The sequence below is a fragment of the Anastrepha obliqua genome, chromosome 1 (assembly GCF_027943255.1).
Source record: "Anastrepha obliqua isolate idAnaObli1 chromosome 1, idAnaObli1_1.0, whole genome shotgun sequence".
NCBI classification, from domain to species: domain Eukaryota; kingdom Metazoa; phylum Arthropoda; class Insecta; order Diptera; family Tephritidae; genus Anastrepha; species Anastrepha obliqua.
Window position 1 is genome coordinate 26145731 of NC_072892.1, and position 21354 is coordinate 26167084.

At 38.2% G+C, this 21354-nt stretch overlaps 1 protein-coding gene across 1 annotated transcript in view; it reads left to right on the forward strand.

The window, feature by feature from the left end:
* The first annotated feature begins 1672 nt into the window (after positions 1-1672).
* Positions 1673-21354, forward strand: part of LOC129235686 (alpha-tocopherol transfer protein-like) — a 40916-nt gene continuing 21234 nt past the window's right edge. The window contains exons 1-2 of the mRNA XM_054869671.1: positions 1673-2269; positions 17049-17156. Of these exons, the coding sequence (XP_054725646.1) occupies positions 1998-2269; positions 17049-17156 (380 nt within the window). The 5' untranslated portion in view covers positions 1673-1997. The remainder of the gene's footprint in view (positions 2270-17048; positions 17157-21354) is intronic.

The following is a 21354-nucleotide window of genomic DNA, read 5'->3' on the forward strand; positions in this document are numbered from 1 at the left end:
TATCTGGCATAAACAGATTTGTGAAACTGACTTAGGTCAACGGAATACCTTCTGGCATCAAAAAAACAGTCGGTGCACTCGCGTATCAGCTCCCACGTCACTGTTGACAGTTATGATTTCTAGGTTGTAAAAGACTTCGTTTATTTAGGATCCAGCATTAACACCGATAACAATGTCGCCTTGAAATCCGACGGAGAATCTCACTTGCCAACCAGTGCTATTACGGACTAAGTATTGCAAATGAGTAGTAAAGTCCTCTCTCGCCGAACAAAACTAACACTTTATAAGCCTTTCATCATGCCCGTCCTAGCGTATATCACAGAAGGTTGGACGATGACAAGATACGATGAGGCGTCCCTTGGAGTGTTTGAAAGAAAGATTCTGCGGAAGATTTTTGGACGTTTGCGCGTTAGGGGAGGTTAGTATCGTAGGCGATAGAAGCATGAGCTATATGAGCTTTACGACGGCATAGACATAGTGCAGCGAATAAAGATCCAGCGGCTACGTTGGCTGGGACATGTCGTCCGAATGGATACAAACGCTGCGGCTTTGAAAGTATTCGATGCGCTACCAGCTGGTGTCAGCAGAGGAAGAAGAAGGCCTCCTCTGCATTGGAAAAACCAGGTATAGAAGGACTTGGCTTCACTTGGTGTGTCCAACTAGCGCGCTTTGTTATACTCGGCCAAAATCGCGTAAGCGGTTATCGCGCCAATTAAGAAGAAGAAGAATATTATTTTATTAATTTTTGGACACTTTTTAAACGAGGTTCTCATTTTAGTCAATAAAACCTTTGTGTTTATTGACTTTTATAGGGGGAAAAATAGTAACACACTTAAGCGACCTCGGTAGTCTAGCGTAAGTGCACTAGCCTGCCATCCAGAGGTTGCGGGTTCGAATCCCACGTGAAGCACGGTCCACGCACTTTTCCAAAATTACCTACTTTCCCTCTTTCTAACAATTTTCCATTCCAAAAACAATTTCAAACTCACTCCTAAAATCAAACTTATACTTTCCATCCTCACTCATGCACAATAATCAGCGCATTATTTGCATTGTTACTGGTAAAATAAGCAAAAACAAAGAAAATCACACAGTTACACATTGCATCAGTGACGCCAGCAAGAGGAAGCGGGCAACCGCGGTAATAGCGCCAACACATCAAAATTAGCGAAGTTCTCAACCAGCTGTGCGATCCTTCTGGCAGAAAAATGTAAAACACAGATGGCGCTCCAAGCAGTAAGAAGGCATTTTTCCTAAGCAACGACAGATGGGCATTGCCACTACTTAGGACTGGTAGCGGCAGGCTAATCACCTACCCTGTCAGAAATCAAATAGATTAACGTAACCAACGCAAGACAAATGTCTTGTCGAGGCCCTATGCCCCCGAGAGGAGTGAACAAGGAAACACTACATCCACAAGACTTGCAAGAAGCACTCAGTTGGATAATTTGAAAAAATTCTCTCACATTGGCGTATTTATCGAGCATCGTACAACTTGTTACCCATCGACACCCAGTCTTGCCCCACTGTGACACTGGCAATTCACAGTAAGTGTAATAAATGTTATTACTTGCAAGTAATCACTACGCTGCTACAGCAACACCAACAACCAACATTAATGGCTATAAAACCGCTAAAATGCAATAAGAAAGCCAACAAAAGTGAAGCGGCCGCACAAACAGGGTAGCCCCAACAACAGCAGCAACCAATGAATGAAAAACAAAACAATAGCAACCAGCGAAATTACCAGTTTCGCTTTCAAGCCTGTGTGCTGAAAAGTTTCATTTCATTCGCGACGCAACGTGCGCAACAGCAGCTAAGCAGCTTCAAACTTTGGCAAGTGATTTCGAACGAAAAGTTTGCAAGCAAATTTAGTCCTTAAAAAGTGCAAATATATAACCAAGTAGTGCTCCGAAGTGTTAAAGTGCTTGTGATTATTACGTTTTTTTTAATATATTTAAACACCCACACAACTTATCGCCAACAACAACTTCGCAATGAAGCCCGCCGATCTGACTGAGCAATATGCTCGCTTTCCGGAGATCTCACGCGCGGAGATTCAAAAACTCGTCAATTGGATACAAAGCCAACCGCATATGCATAATTTGTCGGAAGAGGAGGCCTTGCACTTCTTCCACGCCTGCAAAAACAGCATGGAGGTGGCCAAGCAGGTGCTGGACACTAACCTAACGGTGCGCACGCATTGCGATGAGTTCTTTGCGAATCTGGATTGCGAGCGACCGGAGTTGCAGCGTGCCATGCGAACGGTGTAAGTGGAAGCTCCTAAAAGTTGTACAAACAAACATTAACGCTTAAGTTTTAAAGACACTTTTCAAAGAAGTTTCAAGAATGCCATATAGAAATGTTAAGGATTTTTAAGGGTTTTATGAAACCAGAAGAAAAACTTGTATGTGTCAGAATTCAAACAGCAATTTCCAGTCAACACATTTAAGTGAGCACTAATTCCTAATAGCCTAGGCAGACGGTGGCGTTAATAGGGATTAACGGCTTAATTCGGAATAGTCTCAGGAATTTTTTTCTTGTTCACTCTTCTTGAGAGCATAGGGCCTCGACAAGACTCTTCCATCGTACACGGTTCTGTGCTGCTGTTTTTGCACCATCCAAGAGTTTTTTGGTCGACCGCGACCTCTGCTCTCTTGCGGTTTCCAGTCCAGTCTCAGGAATTATGTACAACTAATGCGGATTGACAACTGGACTTTTTTCTCATACTTTAAGCGCATTAAGGGAACTTGCGATGGCAGCATTGCCGAAAAATTACAGTTAATTTCTATTGTGAATGCAAAATAATGAAACTTTTAAAGAGAAGAACAAGAACAACTTGGCACTAACTCGTTCGAAATTACATTAATTGTTTTTCGGAGTTGTTTGAGAAATTGCAATTGAAGATTTTTTAAAATAAATAATTATTTCTTAGCATCAGGGCAGCTATTCAAGAGGCAATGAACTTTGTTGTGGAAAAGAGATGGAGAGGTAGATCTGTAAGTGTCTGCAGCGACAGAAAAGCTGCGCTCAGGGCCTTAGACAGCCGTCCAACCACTTCCAGGGTATTTGAGTCCTGAAAATCCAGGCTAAACTAAGTCGGTAGACGTAATATCTTGATGCTAACATGATACCGGGACATGTGAGTATCGCGGTCGACGAGATCTCTGACTCTTTAGCTAGAATGAGCTCCGGGCCAAGGAAGTCGGCCTCAGGACTCATTGCCCATTCTACCACTTCCTTCTACAGCCATCAAAGCCACGCTTAGCAAACGGGTTACTTCAACCCACTAACGAGCTTGGTAGGCTGAGAGCGGCTGAAGATGGACAAAACTGATGTTACCTGTCATGTCCAACCAACTGTCGCAGATTCTTCCGCCATTAAGCAGAAGGAACTGTAAACAGCTAGTTGGACTGATGACGGGCCACTTTCTATGAGCAAAGCACATGGGAAAAGGTAAGCGACGACCAACTTTGCTCCTTGGCACCCCAAGATCTACTCAAATTTCTTCGGAGGTCAAGTAGATTTAAAGAAAATTAAAAAAGGGACCCCCCAAAAACAAACACAATCAAGACAGCTAATACCTGTATTTCTCGCCTGCGGTCCATCTTTTATGAACAAAATTATCCGATAAACAAATCAGCCGTTCACTAATCCCCGTAATAAGTGTCTGTCACACTACAATTTTAATCAGAATTAATTGCGCCGGTAATCCCGAATAACGCCGCCGTCTGTCTAGCCTATAAAGTGAATGCTAACAACTGACTTTCGACAGCCCAACAATTGAATACCGCCTCGTAAATGTCCTTAAGCCACCAATAGTTTTGCAGCGATATTTTAAATATTTTTTGTAAAAAACACATTTTTCTAATAAGAAGTTATGCTTCAAATATTACTCTTTACCCTCATACTTTATAAAATTAAGTTTACCTAGAAATTGTTACAGGTCTATTACACTGTGCGACAGCAATTTTCGGGCCCAAACCAAACCAATTGCAAATTAAAGCACTCATGTAGAATAGTAAAATCCCAACTGGGTTTTGGTCTATCGGGTCACAATTTTTTCTTACAGCGTATTAAAGTTTCGCAATATTAATCAAATGCCATATTAAATAATATGGTAAATCCAGTACAAATACTGATTTTTCTTACATTTCGTCTTAGAAGACTTTTAATGAAATTCAATGGCAAATTTTTTTGTAGAACATTTTAACCCATTGAATCCCACCGTTATGTGACTATTTAACCCATTTTTTCAAAACTTGTTCAAAAGCCCTCTTATGCCGCTGTTATTTGGAGACCGTACCAAATAGGTCTGTCTAATCGGATTGGGAGAGTTCAAAAAGTCTTTCTTCGTTTTGCGCTTCGAAAAAACTTTTCTGAACCTGTACCATCGTACCGCTCTCGATGTTTATTGATTGACTTAAAACCACTTGATAGCAGACGATCTATTCTATCGTGCTAATTTATTATTCGTATCATTTCTGGATCTATTGATTGTCCTTCCCTTTTAAGTAAAACTCAATTTAATATACCCAATATGAGACTCCGATAGTACGAAACCTTTAAAATTGGCTTCTCGAGAACCAAATATTGGGTGAATACTCCGATTCCTAGGGCATGTGCAGATTTAAATATGTTTTTCAATTCTTCTGGTGCTGATTTTACTTGGCCGTATGGCATCTTAGTCAATCATCTTAAATCGTTCTTTTCTTAGTAACTACTAAACTATTGTACATTAGCTTAATATAGTCTGTAAGAATGTATCCATTCAAAGACAATAAATAAATAATTAAACAAATAAACTGGGTATGAAAGGGTAAAGGGTTAATATGTTCTACAAAAAGATTCCTTGGAAAATTTTACTAGGGGCTGTCAAAGACATTGAGCACCTATGGGTTAAACGTACATGAAAAAAAAGAGGTTGTCTGTAAAGTCGGTTTACTGACGATAGTTTAACGTGATAACGTCATTAGAATATACTGATTGAATTTTTGCATTTTTTTTTTCAAAAGAAAATTTTAATTTTTTTGTTTGATAGATATTTTGTATGGATATAGAGAATGAGTTAACATTAACATAACATAATATACTTTAACATAACATAACATAACATAACATAACATAACATAACATAACATAACATAACATAACATAACATAACATAACATAACATAACATAACATAACATAACATAACATAACATAACATAACATAACATAACATAACATAACATAACATAACATAACATAACATAACATAACATAACATAACATAACATAACATAACATAACATAACATAACATAACATAACATAACATAACATAACATAACATAACATAACATAACATAACATAACATAACATAACATAACATAACATAACATAACATAACATAACATAACATAACATAACATAACATAACATAACATAACATAATATAACATAACATAACATAACATAACATGCTGTTCAAGCAAGATAACGACGCATGAGCAAGATAACGACGCATTTTTTGGTGCGTGCAGCCGGCTACATAGAATTATAAGACGTTATCACGTCAAAAAATAATAACATTAAAACAACAGGTATTATTAACAAACTTGGTTTTATTTTAAATTCTTCAAGTAAATCAAATTAATAATAATCAATAATAAGGCATATGCAAATACAAATACGTGAATTTATATATGTACATACGCGCATATACATACATATATACGCTCACTTAAGTAGGAGAGAGCAAGATGTCGAACGTTGCCGTTCGTTTGCTTTGTTTGCTTTGTCGTTCGTTCCGCGCTTTCGCTTGCAGTTCATTCAAGGTAACGGCAATGAGCAAGGTAACGACACATTTTTTTGTGCGTGCAGCCTGTTAAATCGAATTATAAGACGTTATCACGTCAAAAAATGTAACAAAAACGAATGTATGTATTTCATGGATTCCATATCTATAATAATAATTCCATATCAAATAAAACATTGACATGTTTTTGGTGGAAAAAGAGCTAGACTCTTAAAAAATCACCCGTTTAATTCATTTAGCTGGTGATGCTGAATTTATACTTAGAGACAGGGTTGAATTCGCTGTTTTTTCGGAGGACATATTTTCGAATCGCTATCGCTGTCGAACTCCGCACGAATACAGAAATTTTGAAATTCGTGAAATCGCATGAAGCAATGCTTTGACAGTTTTTCGTGACAAATTTTTACGAATGCTTCACTTTGTCGAGATAAAACATAAACTACGTATAAATAATTAAAATATATTATTAAATTATTTAGAAAGGACAAAAATGTAAGGATAAATAGCGCATAGTTTGCAAGCTATTTTTTCAATAAGTCTCGACCATCCACGCATTGCAGTCTGTTCGAGATGTTGATTAATATGCGGGCGGAAGGGTAAAAATTATTTTTTTACATACATAGAGTAGAATGGGGTAAGATAGGTCATTTTTTTTTTTTTGGAAAGCTCTTGCTACGGTGTTTTTGCATTGATTTTGAAAAATAAGCAAGATTTTGAAAGGTTATTTATCTGCTAACATTTTGGTTATACTGACTTATGTTTGGCTAAATATTTTGGAAGCTGCATTCAATAAGACAAAGGTACTTTTTTCGATATTTTCAAAATCGGGGGGCACGATAGGTCACTATATGTGAGGGGAAAAGAACAATGTATATGGCTTGAAAATTAACGTTTTAACTATAATATTATTTATAGAGTATGAACACTGCACTTGTTATAAAAGTTAGAAATTTTTCTTTAATTCATTTTTCTTCTCTTCTTTGGTCAATTTTTGGCGGTTTTGTATGAGCTTCTGCCTCTTTGCAGCCTCTCTTTCTTTTTTTCTTTCGGCGGCAAATTGTTTTTTTGCTTTCGCGTCCGATTTCTTCTGAGCTGCAGCTGCTTGCTCAGCGCGTAATGACTCTAGCATCACTGCATCTGTGAGAAGTGCAGCTTTACTTCGCTTCCGGCCTCGATTTGATGGTTTGCGCAGTGGAGCTTTAGGAAACGGCCGAATGTCCTCAATTGGAATTAATAGGTCGAGATTCGATCGATCTGGCTCTTGATCGGCATTGAATAAAACAGGCTCTTCATGGGCATTCGATGGACCAGTCTCTTGATAAGCAATCGATGGACCAGCCTCTTGATCTGGTTCGTCCTCGTACGGACGATCAGTTACGAATGCTGGCGTGAATTCATCTTCTGAAAAAATGTCCCGATTAAATGGCCAAATGCCAGTTGATCTGAATCCAGCGGTGATATTCATGCTGGAAGCACCTTTCAACAAGGGTTCAGCTACCAGTAAAGCTATGCGGTCGATGGTAATAGGAATGCCGGAATGATTTAACATCCACGCCTTACAGGAATGGTCAAAATAAGTTTTGAGAGGCCCAAATACCCCTCTACCGAGAGGCTGCAAACGATGGCTGGTGTGCGGAGGTAGAGTTAATACTTCAATATTATTATTCTTACAAAAGTCTAATCCAGCAATTGTCATGTGAGATTCGTGGTTATCCATGATGAGCAAAGTTTTTTCAGTACTGGATCGAATCGCATAATTTTTTAAGTGCTTCGAACGGAATTTTAAATTGTTTAGAGGCTGATCGAACACTAGCGCCATCTCGGACTGCCGCGATTGCGTTTTTTACGTCCTCTTCACTTCGTTTCGGCGTTTTTCGCACATAATTACGCACCATTTTGCTGCAAAAACAATTAAAATTTATTTTATTCAATTAAAAGTAGTGACCTATAATGCCCCCCGACGGCTGACCTATAGTGCTCCCAAGCACATGTATTATGTTAGTGTCGATATTTTTTTTAAAAACAAAAATATCAAAAAATTAACACATTATTCGTGTTCAGCATTATTTTCTACATAAAATAAAACTCACCTGACAAATATTTACATACATTAAATGCACTGCACCGTAGAATAAAAAAAATGCTATGTCGGAGAAAAGCTCACATAAAAAATTACCCCACGCCAGAACTAGGATAACTAATCAATGGTGACGGCCGAAATGACAGTCGCGAACGTTGTTCCCCACCACGTATTCAATTCACATAAGACGAGTGACCTCTGCAAAAACAGTGCGACGAAACCCCCACCTACCTATTGTGCCCCCATACCTATCTTACCCCATTCTACTCTACATTTGTAAAATTAATAAACGAATTTATTTGTATATTCTTATAAAAAAAATGGGAAGATGGTAGCCCCCTCTGCTTGACATCGCAGAGTAATCGCTATGAGGCTTAGCGCTGTCACTCCACATTTACGGCTTAAACCAAAAGCAACCTCAACCATTTGAAGTATGAGTTTAAACGCACATTTGTTCAATCGGAAGTTCTTAATGAAACTAAAAAAAATGTGAATTCGATATTGTTAAATATTTTTTTTTATAATTACCAGCTTCCCTTAACATTTTGCACTCTACTCGTAAACACCCGTTTTATCTATCTTCCTCTTCTATCAATAAAACTGCTGCAGCAACGGAATTTATTATATTTTAATTGCAATCTATCATATATGGAACCTATTAATTGCGTTGCTTGATTTAGTTATCTAAAATAAGGCTTTCTTCCTCAATCCTCATCAACGATGCAAACAAAACTTAACTGAATTTCATTTAAAAAATAATTAAGACTAATTCGGTTGTTCGGGTGGTTGAGAGCACTAACTACAAAAACATCGGGATTATTAACAGCATTTTTCCGTTCGTAGTCCATAATAGGGCTGTTATCTAGTAGTTTTTTCCACAAATTTTTTTACTTAAAAAAAACACACAGAAGTTCAGAGAGCAGCAGTCACTGGTAGCGTTGGTGTCTAAAGGTCTCTATTGACTAAAAGTGATTACTGTCCGCTATTTGAATATCGGCATAAGTATGAAAAAATTCAATTTCTGGTGAAATTACACTTTATATACCTCGCCATACCTATTCCAAACTTAAATAAAATGTATTTAAGTTCTGTTCATATCAAGCAAACGAAGGCGGCAGTGATAGACGAGTGGCGAATAGATGAAGCAACTGGCATAAATAAACATATGTTGGCAGTACAGAGAAGAAGCTGCCTCGAATTGCATTTGATTGTTAAATAGTGCTCGCTAATGGCGAAACTTGCTTGTTAAGCGAGCAGAGCGCAAACAGAGCGAGCAGAGAAGTGGCGAATCGAAGATAAGATAATGCAATGTAAACCTAGAAACCTATTAAAAATGAAATGCGGAATGAGACGGGTTGGCTTGGAGAAGACCCTATGAACTTCACAAAGCTTAGCCAAAACATATATGCAGTAATTTGGGGTTGAAGGCAGTAATTTAGGTTCGGCTTTCAAAGAACCCACTGAAGGTGCCAGATCGAACCTTATTAACAGTTTTTTTATATTATCATCCCCTTTACTTGTCGAAGAGCAATTCGTTGCTCTTTTGTTACATTAAACAATTAGCCGGCGAAAGAAACCCATAACATCTCTAGTAAGAACGAAGGCTATGACTATACTGATTTCTTTATAGAAGCAAGAGGTAATGCAATCGAAAGAGAAGTTTAACGCTGACCTGCTAGGCAGTTGCAATATTTAATATACGAGGTGAAGTCCAAGACTGAGCTAAAATAGAAACGACAAGAGCTTTGTTCTGATAATATCGAGTTTATTTATTTAAAATAGTCCCCTCTGGCCTCGATACACTATTTTTCGCAATCTAAAAGCGTTTCGAAAGAGTTTTTCAGGTCATCGACCGGAATGTCCTTCAGGATGTCGGCACAAGCCTTTTGGATGGCCTCTACGGACGCAAAACGTTTTCCATTCATGGTCAAATGCAATTTTCCGAATATATAGAAGTCACAAGGAGCCATATCAGGCGAATACGGTGAATGATTCATGGTTAAAATGCGATTTCTAGTCAAAAAATCAGTCACAAAAGTGGATCGATGAGATGGTGCATTATCATGCAATAAACGCCAGCTACCTCCTTCGTGGTATTCAGGGCAAATTCGACGAATGCGATAAAACAAACGCTTCTAAACGCCAAGTTAGAAAATTGCATTGACGGTTTGGCCCACTGGCACGAATTCCTTGTGGATAATTCCATTGGAATCGTAAAACAAAATGAGCATCGACTTGATTTTTGACTTCCCCAAGCGCGATTTTTTGGGTGGTTGCTCGTCTGGGACCTTCCATTCGGTACTTTGACGCTTCGTTTCAGGTTCATGTTGGAAACACACCATGTTTCATCACCAGTTACAATGTTGTAAAGGAAGTTCTCGTCTTTTCTCGCCTCTTTAATGAGGTATTTCGAATGTTGAACTCTGAGCAATTTTTGGTCCTCAGTTGACTTGTGCGGAATGAAACGTGTGTTAAATGTAGTACAAATGTCATATAACAATTATATTTCTAACTCTTAATCAGGCTTGACGAAAAATGTGCATATGCAGCGAGTCTGATTATAAGACTCTTCTATTCGCCACTTCTCTGCTCGCTATCTCTGGGCTCTGCTCACTTGACGAAAAATTTGCATGTGAAAGCAACAACAAAGTTGTCAAGCAGGCTGTAAGTGGTTTAGGTGGTTGCGTTGGTTCCCACTCTCCATGAGTCTGTGGAGGAGCTCACTTAAATGTTATCCCAATGGGGAATCTAGTCTTCCGTCTAATTGTAGAGACTCAATAAACATTCGTGGTGCACCGTTTAGTCAGCTCATTTAGAATAAAGAGTATTTACATTCAATTAGAAATATTGCAGCAGAAGAGATTTAATGGCGGCTTGACTGTGAAAGCAGGTAGTGATCGGTTGTGCTACCCCGAGCAAGCTTCTGCACTACAACGTAGCTTCTTTCACTGCTATTAGCTCAGCTTGAAAGACTCTGAGGTCAGGTAGTCGTAGGCTTGGATTCACCTGCAACACTTCTGAGTTAATGCTACTGCCGACCCTCTTAGCTAGAAAGTGTAAATATATTTTGTGCGAAAAAAAGAGGTTGTCTGTAAAGTCGGTTTACTGACGATAGTTTAACGTGATAACGTCATAAGAAAATACTGATTGAATGGTTGCATTTTTCAAAAGAAAATTTTAATTTGATTTGTTTGATAGATATTTTGTATGGATATAGAGAATGAGTTAACATTAACATAACATAATATACTTTAACATAACATAACATAACATAACATAACATAACATAACATAACATAACATAACATAACATAACATAACATAACATAACATAACATAACATAACATAACATAACATAACATAACATAACATAACATAACATAACATAACATAACATAACATAACATAACATAACATAACATAACATAACATAACATAACATAACATAACATAACATAACATAACATAACATAACATAACATAAAATAACATAACATAACATGCTGTTCAAGCAAGGTAACGACGCATGAGCAAGATAACGACGCATTTTTTGGTGCGTGCAGCCGGCTACATAGAATTATAAGACGTTATCACGTCAAAAGTTAAAAGGTCTTTTAAATTCATTTTGGTTATTCATACAGGTGCAGCAATGAAAGGCAAAACTTAGCAAGCACAGATAAAAAATTTAGTTGTTGTCAGTGTTTCACAAGATAAGAAGTCCGAATAGACGATAATCTATGCAATAAAATTTTTTAAATAATCAATAATCCTATAATCACTGTGCATAAACAATTTATTAAATAAGCGCGATATAATTAGAAAAGATAAGTGGCTGAGAGAACAACAAATATTCCATACCATTCGATTAGGCGTGAACTTGCGCACTGTCATGTATCGTCGTACGAGGTCCAACTATAAAATAAATATAAATCAGATGAAAATGTTTCTACGATTTTTTTATTTAAAAACGTAAACCTTACCTTTCAGCAAAAAAACTTCTCGCCTTTTAGAGGCGATCCATTTTTTAACTTTTTCATAAAAGTGAAAATGCTGCGCCTGAGCAGGTGCCATCAATCGAAACAATTGATAGTTGTAAAGAGTCACATTTAAAGAGTACGCCTTCGTATTTCAGTGTTTCTAAGTAAAGGGTTCTACAATAACAGGTGTTATTTTGAATAGCCCGCTATTTCGGTAGATGCCACTTTTGAAGCTGTCATTTTTTGATATTTGACAAGTAGAAACTATGCCATTAATAAAAATGGAACGGTACACGCTTAAACAACGCATTGAAATTATTAAAATTCACTATAAAAATGGTGAAAATTTGGCAGAAACGGTTCGTAAAACTGGAACATTTTGGGTCATCGTGAAGCACCTTGTCGGACCGCAATACAGAAATCGGTGAAACAATTCGGGCTGTTGGGACAAGTTAGTGAAGAATAAAACCAGTGCATGTCGCTCAATAACAACCGAAAATATTGCTGTTGTAGCCGAAAGTGTTGAAGAAAACCCAATTTTGTCCATTCCTCGTCGTTCTTAGGAATTAGGCATTCCACATTACACCGTATTTTGCATAAATATTTGGGTCTTAATGCTTATAAAGTCCAGTTAACACAAGAACTCAAGCCGGCCGATCATCAACAACGTCGTGTCTTTGCTGATTGGGTCGTTGAAATGCATGAAAATTATCCGGAACTCCATCGAAAAATCATCTTGAGTGATGAGGCCCATTCCCACCTCGGTGGCTTCGTCAACAAGCAAAATTGTCGGATCTGGGGCTCAGAAAATCCAGGAGTTATTTTTGAAAAGCCTCTCTATCCTCAACGTGTGATTGTTTGGTGCGGTTTATGGTCCGGCGGAGTGATTAGACCTTACTTTTTCGAAAATGAAGCTGGAGCAGCAGTTACGGTGAATGGATTGCGCTATCGAGAGATGATTAACGATTTTTTATGGCCGAAATTGGATGGTATTGATCTGGACAACGTTTATTTTTAACAAGACGGTGCTACGTGCCACACAAGTAACGACACGATTGGTATTTTACGGGAATAATTTTCTGCTAAAAACATTAGAAAGAATTTTAGAAGAGCATATTAAGGCTAACATCAGCCGTAATAAGCTCAGCATCTCACAACATGCGTACTATAAAGGGAAATCAACTGAAACAGCACTTAACTCACTTGTTACAGAAATCGAGAAGTCAATGGATAATAAAGAATTCACACTGTTAGCCTTTCTAGATATCGAGGGCGCATTCAACAACATCCTACCGGATACCATAATAAAGGCACTGACGGATTTCGGGATTTTTGGCGCTCTGGTTGAGTTCATCAAAAACATGCTCTTGAGCAGATTTGTGATCGCAACCCTAGGGGCCTCAAGGCGGTGTGCTGTCCCCTCTCCTATGGGTGCTGGCACTAAACTCATTGCTAAAGAGCCTAGAGGAGAGAGGACAACACGTAGTAGCATATGCGGACGATGTTGCAATGGTAGTAAGAGGGAAATTCCCCAATACACTTAGAGAAGTCATGCAATATTTACTAAACATGGTTGAAAATTGGTCAAAAGCAAATGGGCTAAGAGTCAACCCCAATAAAACTGAACTCATCCTATTTACCAGGAAGCATAAAATTAAAAATATAGCTCCTCCGACCCTAGGTGGAACGGCACTGTCATTTAGTGATGAGGCCCGCTACTTAGGTTTAATACTAGACCGAAAGCTAACTTGGAAGGCAAATGTCGAAGATAGAGTAAAAAGGGCGACAATAGCACTATACTCTTGTAAACAGCTAAGAGGACTAAGTTGGGGTCTCTCCCCATCTATCGTATACTGGCTTTACACGGCAATTGTCAGACCAATCCTAACATACGGCATGCTAGTATGGTGGCCAGGTTTAGATAAATTGTACATCAAAAGAACCATGGCACACGTACAAAGAATGGCCAGTCTTTGCATCTGCGGGGCCCTCAGAACCACACCCACAGATGCACTAAATATCATGCTTAACATTTTACCAATAGAGCAGTACGGTAAGCAAACAGCTGCCAAAGCAACTCTCAGACTAAGAGAAATCGGCCTACTCAGAACGTACCAAAGAGGGCACTCCTCAATTTTAGAACAATTCCCCTGCATTCCCAGCACAACGGATTTCTGTAGGACCAAGGACATCAATTTCGATAAATCCTTTGTCACAGTATTTCCTTCCAAAGAGGAATGGGATAACGGGCTCATTGTTAAGATAAATTACTTAAACATCTACACAGATGGCTCAAAACTGGACAACCAAGTAGGTGGAGGGGTCTACTCCGACAAACTCGGAGTATGCCAATCATTTCGCTTACCTGATCATTGCAGTGTATTTCAGGCGGAAGTCACTGCCATAAAAGAGGGACTTAAAGAAATAAAAACGAGAGTATTATCCGCAAATGAAGTCTTCATTTACTCGGACAGTCAAGCAGCAATAAAAGCGCTGGAATCAAAAACACACTCGTCAAAAACAGTTCTAGAATGTTTTAAACTACTAGATGACGTATCTAAGTGCTACAAGGTGCACCTTATCTGGGTACCAGGCCACAGGAACATTGCAGGAAATTGTAAGGCGGATGAACTTGCAAGAACCGGTACAACGCTTGATCTCGAACCGGATAAGGCGCTGATACCCATGCCCATAGCCACTTGTAAATTACTTATAGACAGGGAAACCATCAAAAAGGTAAATACAATCTGGCAAAACCTCACAATATGCGAACTAAGCAGACAGACATGGCCGAACTGGAACAGCGGTCGATCGAAGATCTTGCTAAGATTCAACAGAGAATCTATAAGAAAAATGATAGGTGTTTTAACTGGTCATTGTTTAATAGGCAGCCACGCTAGAAGGTTAGGACTTCCTTACTTCGATTTCTGTAGAAGCTGTCTTAATACAGAAGAAGAGGAAACAGTCAGACACCTTTTATGTGAGTGTGAAAGCCTAGCTATGAGAAGGCTGCGCACTCTCGATACAGCATTTCTAACCGATGTAGCGGACATAGCCCATCTAAAACTAACGAAGCTCTGCTCGTTTATTAAAGCAACCGGATGGTTTGAAAAGGAACACGTAGAGTAAGGATAAGCTCCAGTGGTATCACAATGGACCTGCCGAAGGTCTAAGTGTGTCTTACGACAACCACCCTACCTACCTACCTACCTACAGGAATAAAACCTCTTATTGGAAAACCCTTTATGTGTTCTTCGTCTCATTGGTGGCATGAGGTCGATTGTTATCCAGCTGGAAGTTAAGTTTGTCGCGTGTCCTTTGATACTGTAACCATTTTCTCTTCAGAGCTCGGCTCAAATGCATTACACTCATTCGATATCCGTATCCTGTAATGCGTTTGTCTCGAGTGTTCATTAAGGGGTTAGGTGGGTTACAGAGGTTCAAAAAAAGGGTATTTTTACTATTTTTTTTAATATATACAATCATATATTTTATTTAAACAATTCAGCATATCAAAGATACATATTTAAACAGTATTTTGTGAAATTTTTATTTAAAAATTCCGAAAACTCAGCCGTTGGTACCTCATCTCCCTTAACGTCTCACAAAAAAATGCTCTTGCCGTGGAAAAAACCAAAAATATTTCGTTAGTACATGGATAAATCTCGTTACTGGACGAAGGAAAAAAAAAATTTAATTTGAATTTTTGACAGTCTTTGAACAAAAAAACACATTTTTTGGTCAAATTTTCGTCATGTGTTGGCTCGAAAAAATTAGTTGTAATAAAAATAAAAAAAAATCCTTCGTTCAATAACTTGATAATGTTATTCCAAAGATGTGTGCAAAATTTGAACAAAATCGCTTCATAACTTTTCGAGAAATCGTGTCCACCGACTTAAAAAATCGAGTTTTGAGATAAACGCGTATACCTGCGAAACGCTGCACTGACATGGCCTGATGGGCGGAACTTCTGAAGGGTCTATCTCGTAGAATTTTACTCCGATCAATTTGAAATTTTAGGAGAATATTTTAAACATATTATACTATTTAATAAGACAAAAAAAATCGATTTTTTGAAATTTTCAAACCCACCTAACCCCTTAAGTAGTGCCTTCAATTCTCAATATTAGAAAATTTGCTGCTCTAAGCCATGTCGATCTTTAACATTGAAATCTCAGCTCTTGAGTCTTCATACCACGACAAGTTCTTCCACAAATTATGATACGTACAGTCCCACTGCACGAGCATTCCACGAGCTTGGGCAATAGTTTTAACACAAAAAAAGTTAACGAATTGCAGAAAATAGAATTTAATTGCGAAGACGAAAGAAAAAAAAAACTTACGTGTGATTTTTCTTAGGGAGAGTCTAAGTTCCCACTTCTGGCACATTCTTATGGTAAACCGGTATAGGAAGCCACTTTCACGGACAACGGATTATGGTAGAGGAGAGAAAAAGAAAACGTACGTGTATCGGCGATTTAAAAGTTTTCATCAGAATTTTACTTCTTTCAAATAGCCGATACACCACCAATTTCCGGAACTTTCTTGCTTCGGAAAATATTTGATTTTGTCCTGTGTTTTAGGCACGTACATTCTTTGTTGAATGTTTGGTCCAGCTTCACCTTCAATCTGCGATGTATGTACTTCTTGATGTTTTCCTATAAAAAGAGTCACCTATAGTTTTATGCCGCCTCCGGACCTCAGTTGGTTTTTTATGAAGAGCTTTTTTGGTATCATAAATACAGTCAGAGGTTCGCCATTGCCTGCTGAGGAGCGACTGCTATTAAAAAAAAACTTTTGCCATCATTTGTTGTTTTATGCCTACTGCACGTTTCCGACCCGAAGCAACCGAATTGCAGTCACGCACAACTCATTTCGCTACGGCGGCCGCCAGTTTCCTTCGAATTTGAACAGAGAATCGAAAGTTCCCGTAGATGACTGAAATTCTAAACAAACACTTTGACAGCGAAAAAATTTATGAAAGAAATAAATTCACCCATGCGATATTGCGGTTATGTTCGCGATATTTTAAATCTGGCTTTTCAACTACCACAAAATTCTATAAGTAAATAGTAATAAAAATTACGAGTAAAATATTGTATATACATAAATACACATGCATACATAATATTTTTTCAATATTTTAAGCTTCATTTCGTATTATGCTAACAAATAATATCAATTCCAGCTCCATCTGTCCCATCCCGCAAACAACGCCCGAGGGTTATCGTGTTATTTTTGCAAAATTGGCGGATACGAATCCCTCGAGTTACAATTTTGTGGATTGCATGAAACTGTAAGTAGCTAAATATAATAGTGTATATCAGAACATTGGCGTATGTAGATATTACATCCATAACCAACCTTCTATACGGCAATCAAAGAAATGAAAACTGATCACTGCCTCTACTCTGTGCTGCTCAATCAAATTTAGACTTTGTATGACTAGAAATCAACTCTTAAACTTCGCCATCAGCAACTCCGCACATGTGAAACTCTCTGTCGGAAAGTGGATAAGTCTTTATTACGAGGGGTGCCTTTTATATGTCGGGATTAGAGAACAAAAACAAATTTTAATCATCGAAAATCACTTTATTGTTTTTCAAAATATCCAAAATCTCCATGAAGATCTATACACTTTTGCATGCGTTTGAGCCAATTGTCGAAGCACTTTTGCCACTCTGAATGAGGTGCCTCCAAAACATGCATTCTGAATGCCGCAACCGCTTCTTCAGGTGTCGAAAAACGTTGACCTCTCAGTTTGTTTTTTACGTACGGGAATAAAAAGAAGTCAATCGGTACCAAGTCAGGACTATACGGTGGATGACCCATTAATCCGATGTTTTGGGTGCTCAAAAATGCAGTTGTTTGAGCCGATGTGTGAGAGCTCGCGATTTCCTGGTGAAGAGTGATCCGTCTTTGGCGATTGGTTTTCCTAATATCTTGGAAGACAACTGGCAAACAAATGGTTGTGTACCACTTAGAATTTACTGTTCTGCGTTGTTCTAGTGATACGGTTGCGACATGTCCAGTTTTTCCGAAAAAACAGAGGACCATTTGCTTGGAAGTGCTTCGTGCGCGAACAACTTTTGTTGGATTTGGCTCATCTTGAAACACCCATACAGTCGACTGCTGTTTACTTTCGGGCTCATACGCATAAATCCATGATTCATCACCTGTCACGATGTCATAGACGTGTTTCGAAGCCCCGCGATCGTATTTTTTGAGCATTTCCTTCGACCAATCGACACGAGCCTTTTTTTGAGCGATTGACAAATTGTGTGGGATCCAACGTGAACAAATTTTTTTGACAGTCAAATGTTTATGCAATATTGAATGTATGCTGGTCCCACTAATGCCTAAGATTGTCTCAATCTCACGATAGGTCACATGACGATCTTGCAATATCAGTTCGCGCACAGCATCAATGGTTTTCGGAACAACAACTGATTTTGGACGACCTTCACGAAATTCGTCTTGGAGTGAACTACGACCACGATTGAATTCACGATACCATCGATAAACACTGGTCCTTGATGGAGCTTCATCGCCAAAAAATGAACTAAGTTCATCCATGCAATGTTGCTGAGTTAATCCACGTCGAAAGTTGTAAAAAATAATCGCACGAAAATGTTCACGATTTAATTCCATTTTTGGACCGAGATGAATCTTTTAAGTTACTGTAAACAACACAAATAGCGCTGCTATTTCAAAACGTTCTGAGTACGTAAAAGCCAAAAAATGTCAAACTTTGCGATACAGCTGTCAGTTGCCAGATTGCAATACCAGGGTTGCCAAATCCCGAAATATAAAAGGCACCCCTCGCACGCTGATGACTGAATAGCTTCAAGTCTTTGTTTGCCTTGAGCGCATTTAAACGTTGAAGAATTGCCCTTTTGCAAGGATTCTGTCAGAGACGTTTAGCAAAGATATCAAAAGCAAAAAAATCGAATGCCTGAATCAGGTAAAACTCAAGTAGAGTAAAACTCTTTTTCATGTAGGATAATACACGGTTGAGCATTCTCAGTTTATCCTTGGGGAGGGTTATACGTTTTTAAGCCTATTTTGATTGTACCCTCCCAGTAATGATTTCGGCTTGCGTAGCCCCATAGTTTGGTGCCAGCAAACCTCCCTTATCCGTAGCTCCTCACTTCTGAGCTTCTGCTTGATGGTTTGTTGTACCATAGCAAGAAAGTTCTCAGGTCCTATTAAAGGCGAGGCCGCAGTCTTTCTCGATGCGTCCGCTATTTCGTTCCCAGTTATACCCTTGTGTCCTGGGGCCCAAATTAGCCGGATGCAATTGTGCAAACTACAGCTACAGGCTAACGAACGCGTCACAGCTTGCGGATGGTGAATAACCTCTGGATATATAATATTATATTTACTAATAGAGGAGAGCTGCAAATAAGTTAGAAATATAACAAACTAGCAAACCAGGCCCCCTTCGCTGGGCACACTAAAATAGAATAGATATGGTTTAGAACAGAAAATATATGATTTTCATATTATTTATTTCTTTATTCTTTATTCAAGCGCTTTGGCATAAACAATATTTTTTGTTTTTCTATTTGTTTTTGAGTAAATATAAAATATAAATTGAAAATCAGGAAAAAAGAAGATTGTTTTTAAATTTCAAATCAACGCATATGAATAAACAATCGTCTTTTTTCCTAATCATCCATGAATTTTTCGTTTCAATTTATATGTTTTATTAAGCATATTTATGGAGCTTTTTTAACCATTATCCATTTATATATTATTTTTCAAAAAAAAAAAAACGAAAAAAATTTTTTTTTCCACGAACACATAATTTCATTCGGATTTCACATTAAATTCTCAAATTTCGTAAGAAATTATTCACTGTTCCAAAATCCACTCCAAAAAAATTCACAAACAATTTTTACATGTTGCACTTACGTTTTTTCCTTATGGCATCCAAATCAGAAAGAAATATTGACACATTGTAACTCACACTGTCAATTTGACAGTTCAGTTCCGCCCCAAGCGTTAAAAAAGTAAGCGACATTATGGCTGGTTCAAAAAAACGCTGTACCCGTTGCCAGTGCTCCGAATTACAACCAAACTTTACGAAACCCATTTTCAATATTTACTTAACAATGTGCATAAGTTTGGTTTAATTCGGTGCAAAGACACGGCGGGTCCACGTTTTGGCATATATTTCAAGACCCTAGTCATCAATAGGTATGAAAATTACCCCGTATTAAAGCACTTATCAACAGCTTTCATTTAATATCCATATTGTACAAACACATTCTAGGGTCCACGTTTTGGTCTCTATATCGAGACCCTAGTCACGGAGCGGATGGAAATACTCTGAGCTAAAGCATTCACCAACAGCTTCCATTTGATAACCATATTGTACATACACATCCGAAGGTTACCCGGGTCCACGTTTTGACCTATATCTCGAGACCCTATCTACCAATAGGTATCCAAACTATACGGAAACCATCTTCAATACCTCTTTAACAATGTGTGTAAGTTTGGTTTAATTCGGTGCAAAGACACGGCGGGTCCACGTTTTGGCATATATTTCCAGACCCTAGTCATCAATAGGTATGAAAATTACTTCGTATTAAAGCACTTATCAACAGCTTTCATTTGATACCCATATTGTACATACACAACCAAAGGTTACCCGGGTCCACGTTTTGACCTATATCTCGAGACCCTAGTCACGGAGCGGCATGAAAAATACTCTGTACTAAAGCATTCACCAACAGCTTCCATTTGATAACCATATTGTACATACACATCCGAAGGTTACCCGGGTCCACGTTTTGACCTATATCTCGAGACCCTATCTACCAATAGGTATCCAAACTATACGGAAACCATCTTCAATACCTCTTTAACAATGTGTGTAAGTTTGGTTTAATTCGGTGCAAAGACACGGCGGGTCCACGTTTTGGCATATATTTCAAGACCCTAGTCATCAATAGGTATGAAAATTACCCCGTATTAAAGCACTTATCAACAGCTTTCATTTAATATCCATATTGTACAAACACATTCTAGGGTCCACGTTTTGGTCTCTATCTCGAGACCCTAGTCACGGAGAGGCATGAAAAATACTCTGGACTAAAGCATTCACTAACAGCTTCCATTTGATACCCATATTGTACATACACATCCGAAGGTTACCCGGGTCCACGTTTTGACCTATATCTCGAGACCCCAGTCACGGAGCGGCATGAAAAATACTCTGGACTAAAGCATTCACCAACAGCTTCCATTTGATACCCATATTGTACATACACATCCAAAGGTTACCCAGGTCCACGTTTTGACCTATATCTCGAGCCCTATTTCCAAAATAAAATATAATCCATGTTACTCGTGGATGATGTAGCTTTCGAATGGTGAAAGAATTTTTAAAATCGATCCAGTAGTTTTTGAGCCTATTCATTACAAACAAACAAAGTTTTCCTGGAGGTGTGAAGTGGGCTATACACTCCTCTAATTTAAAAAAA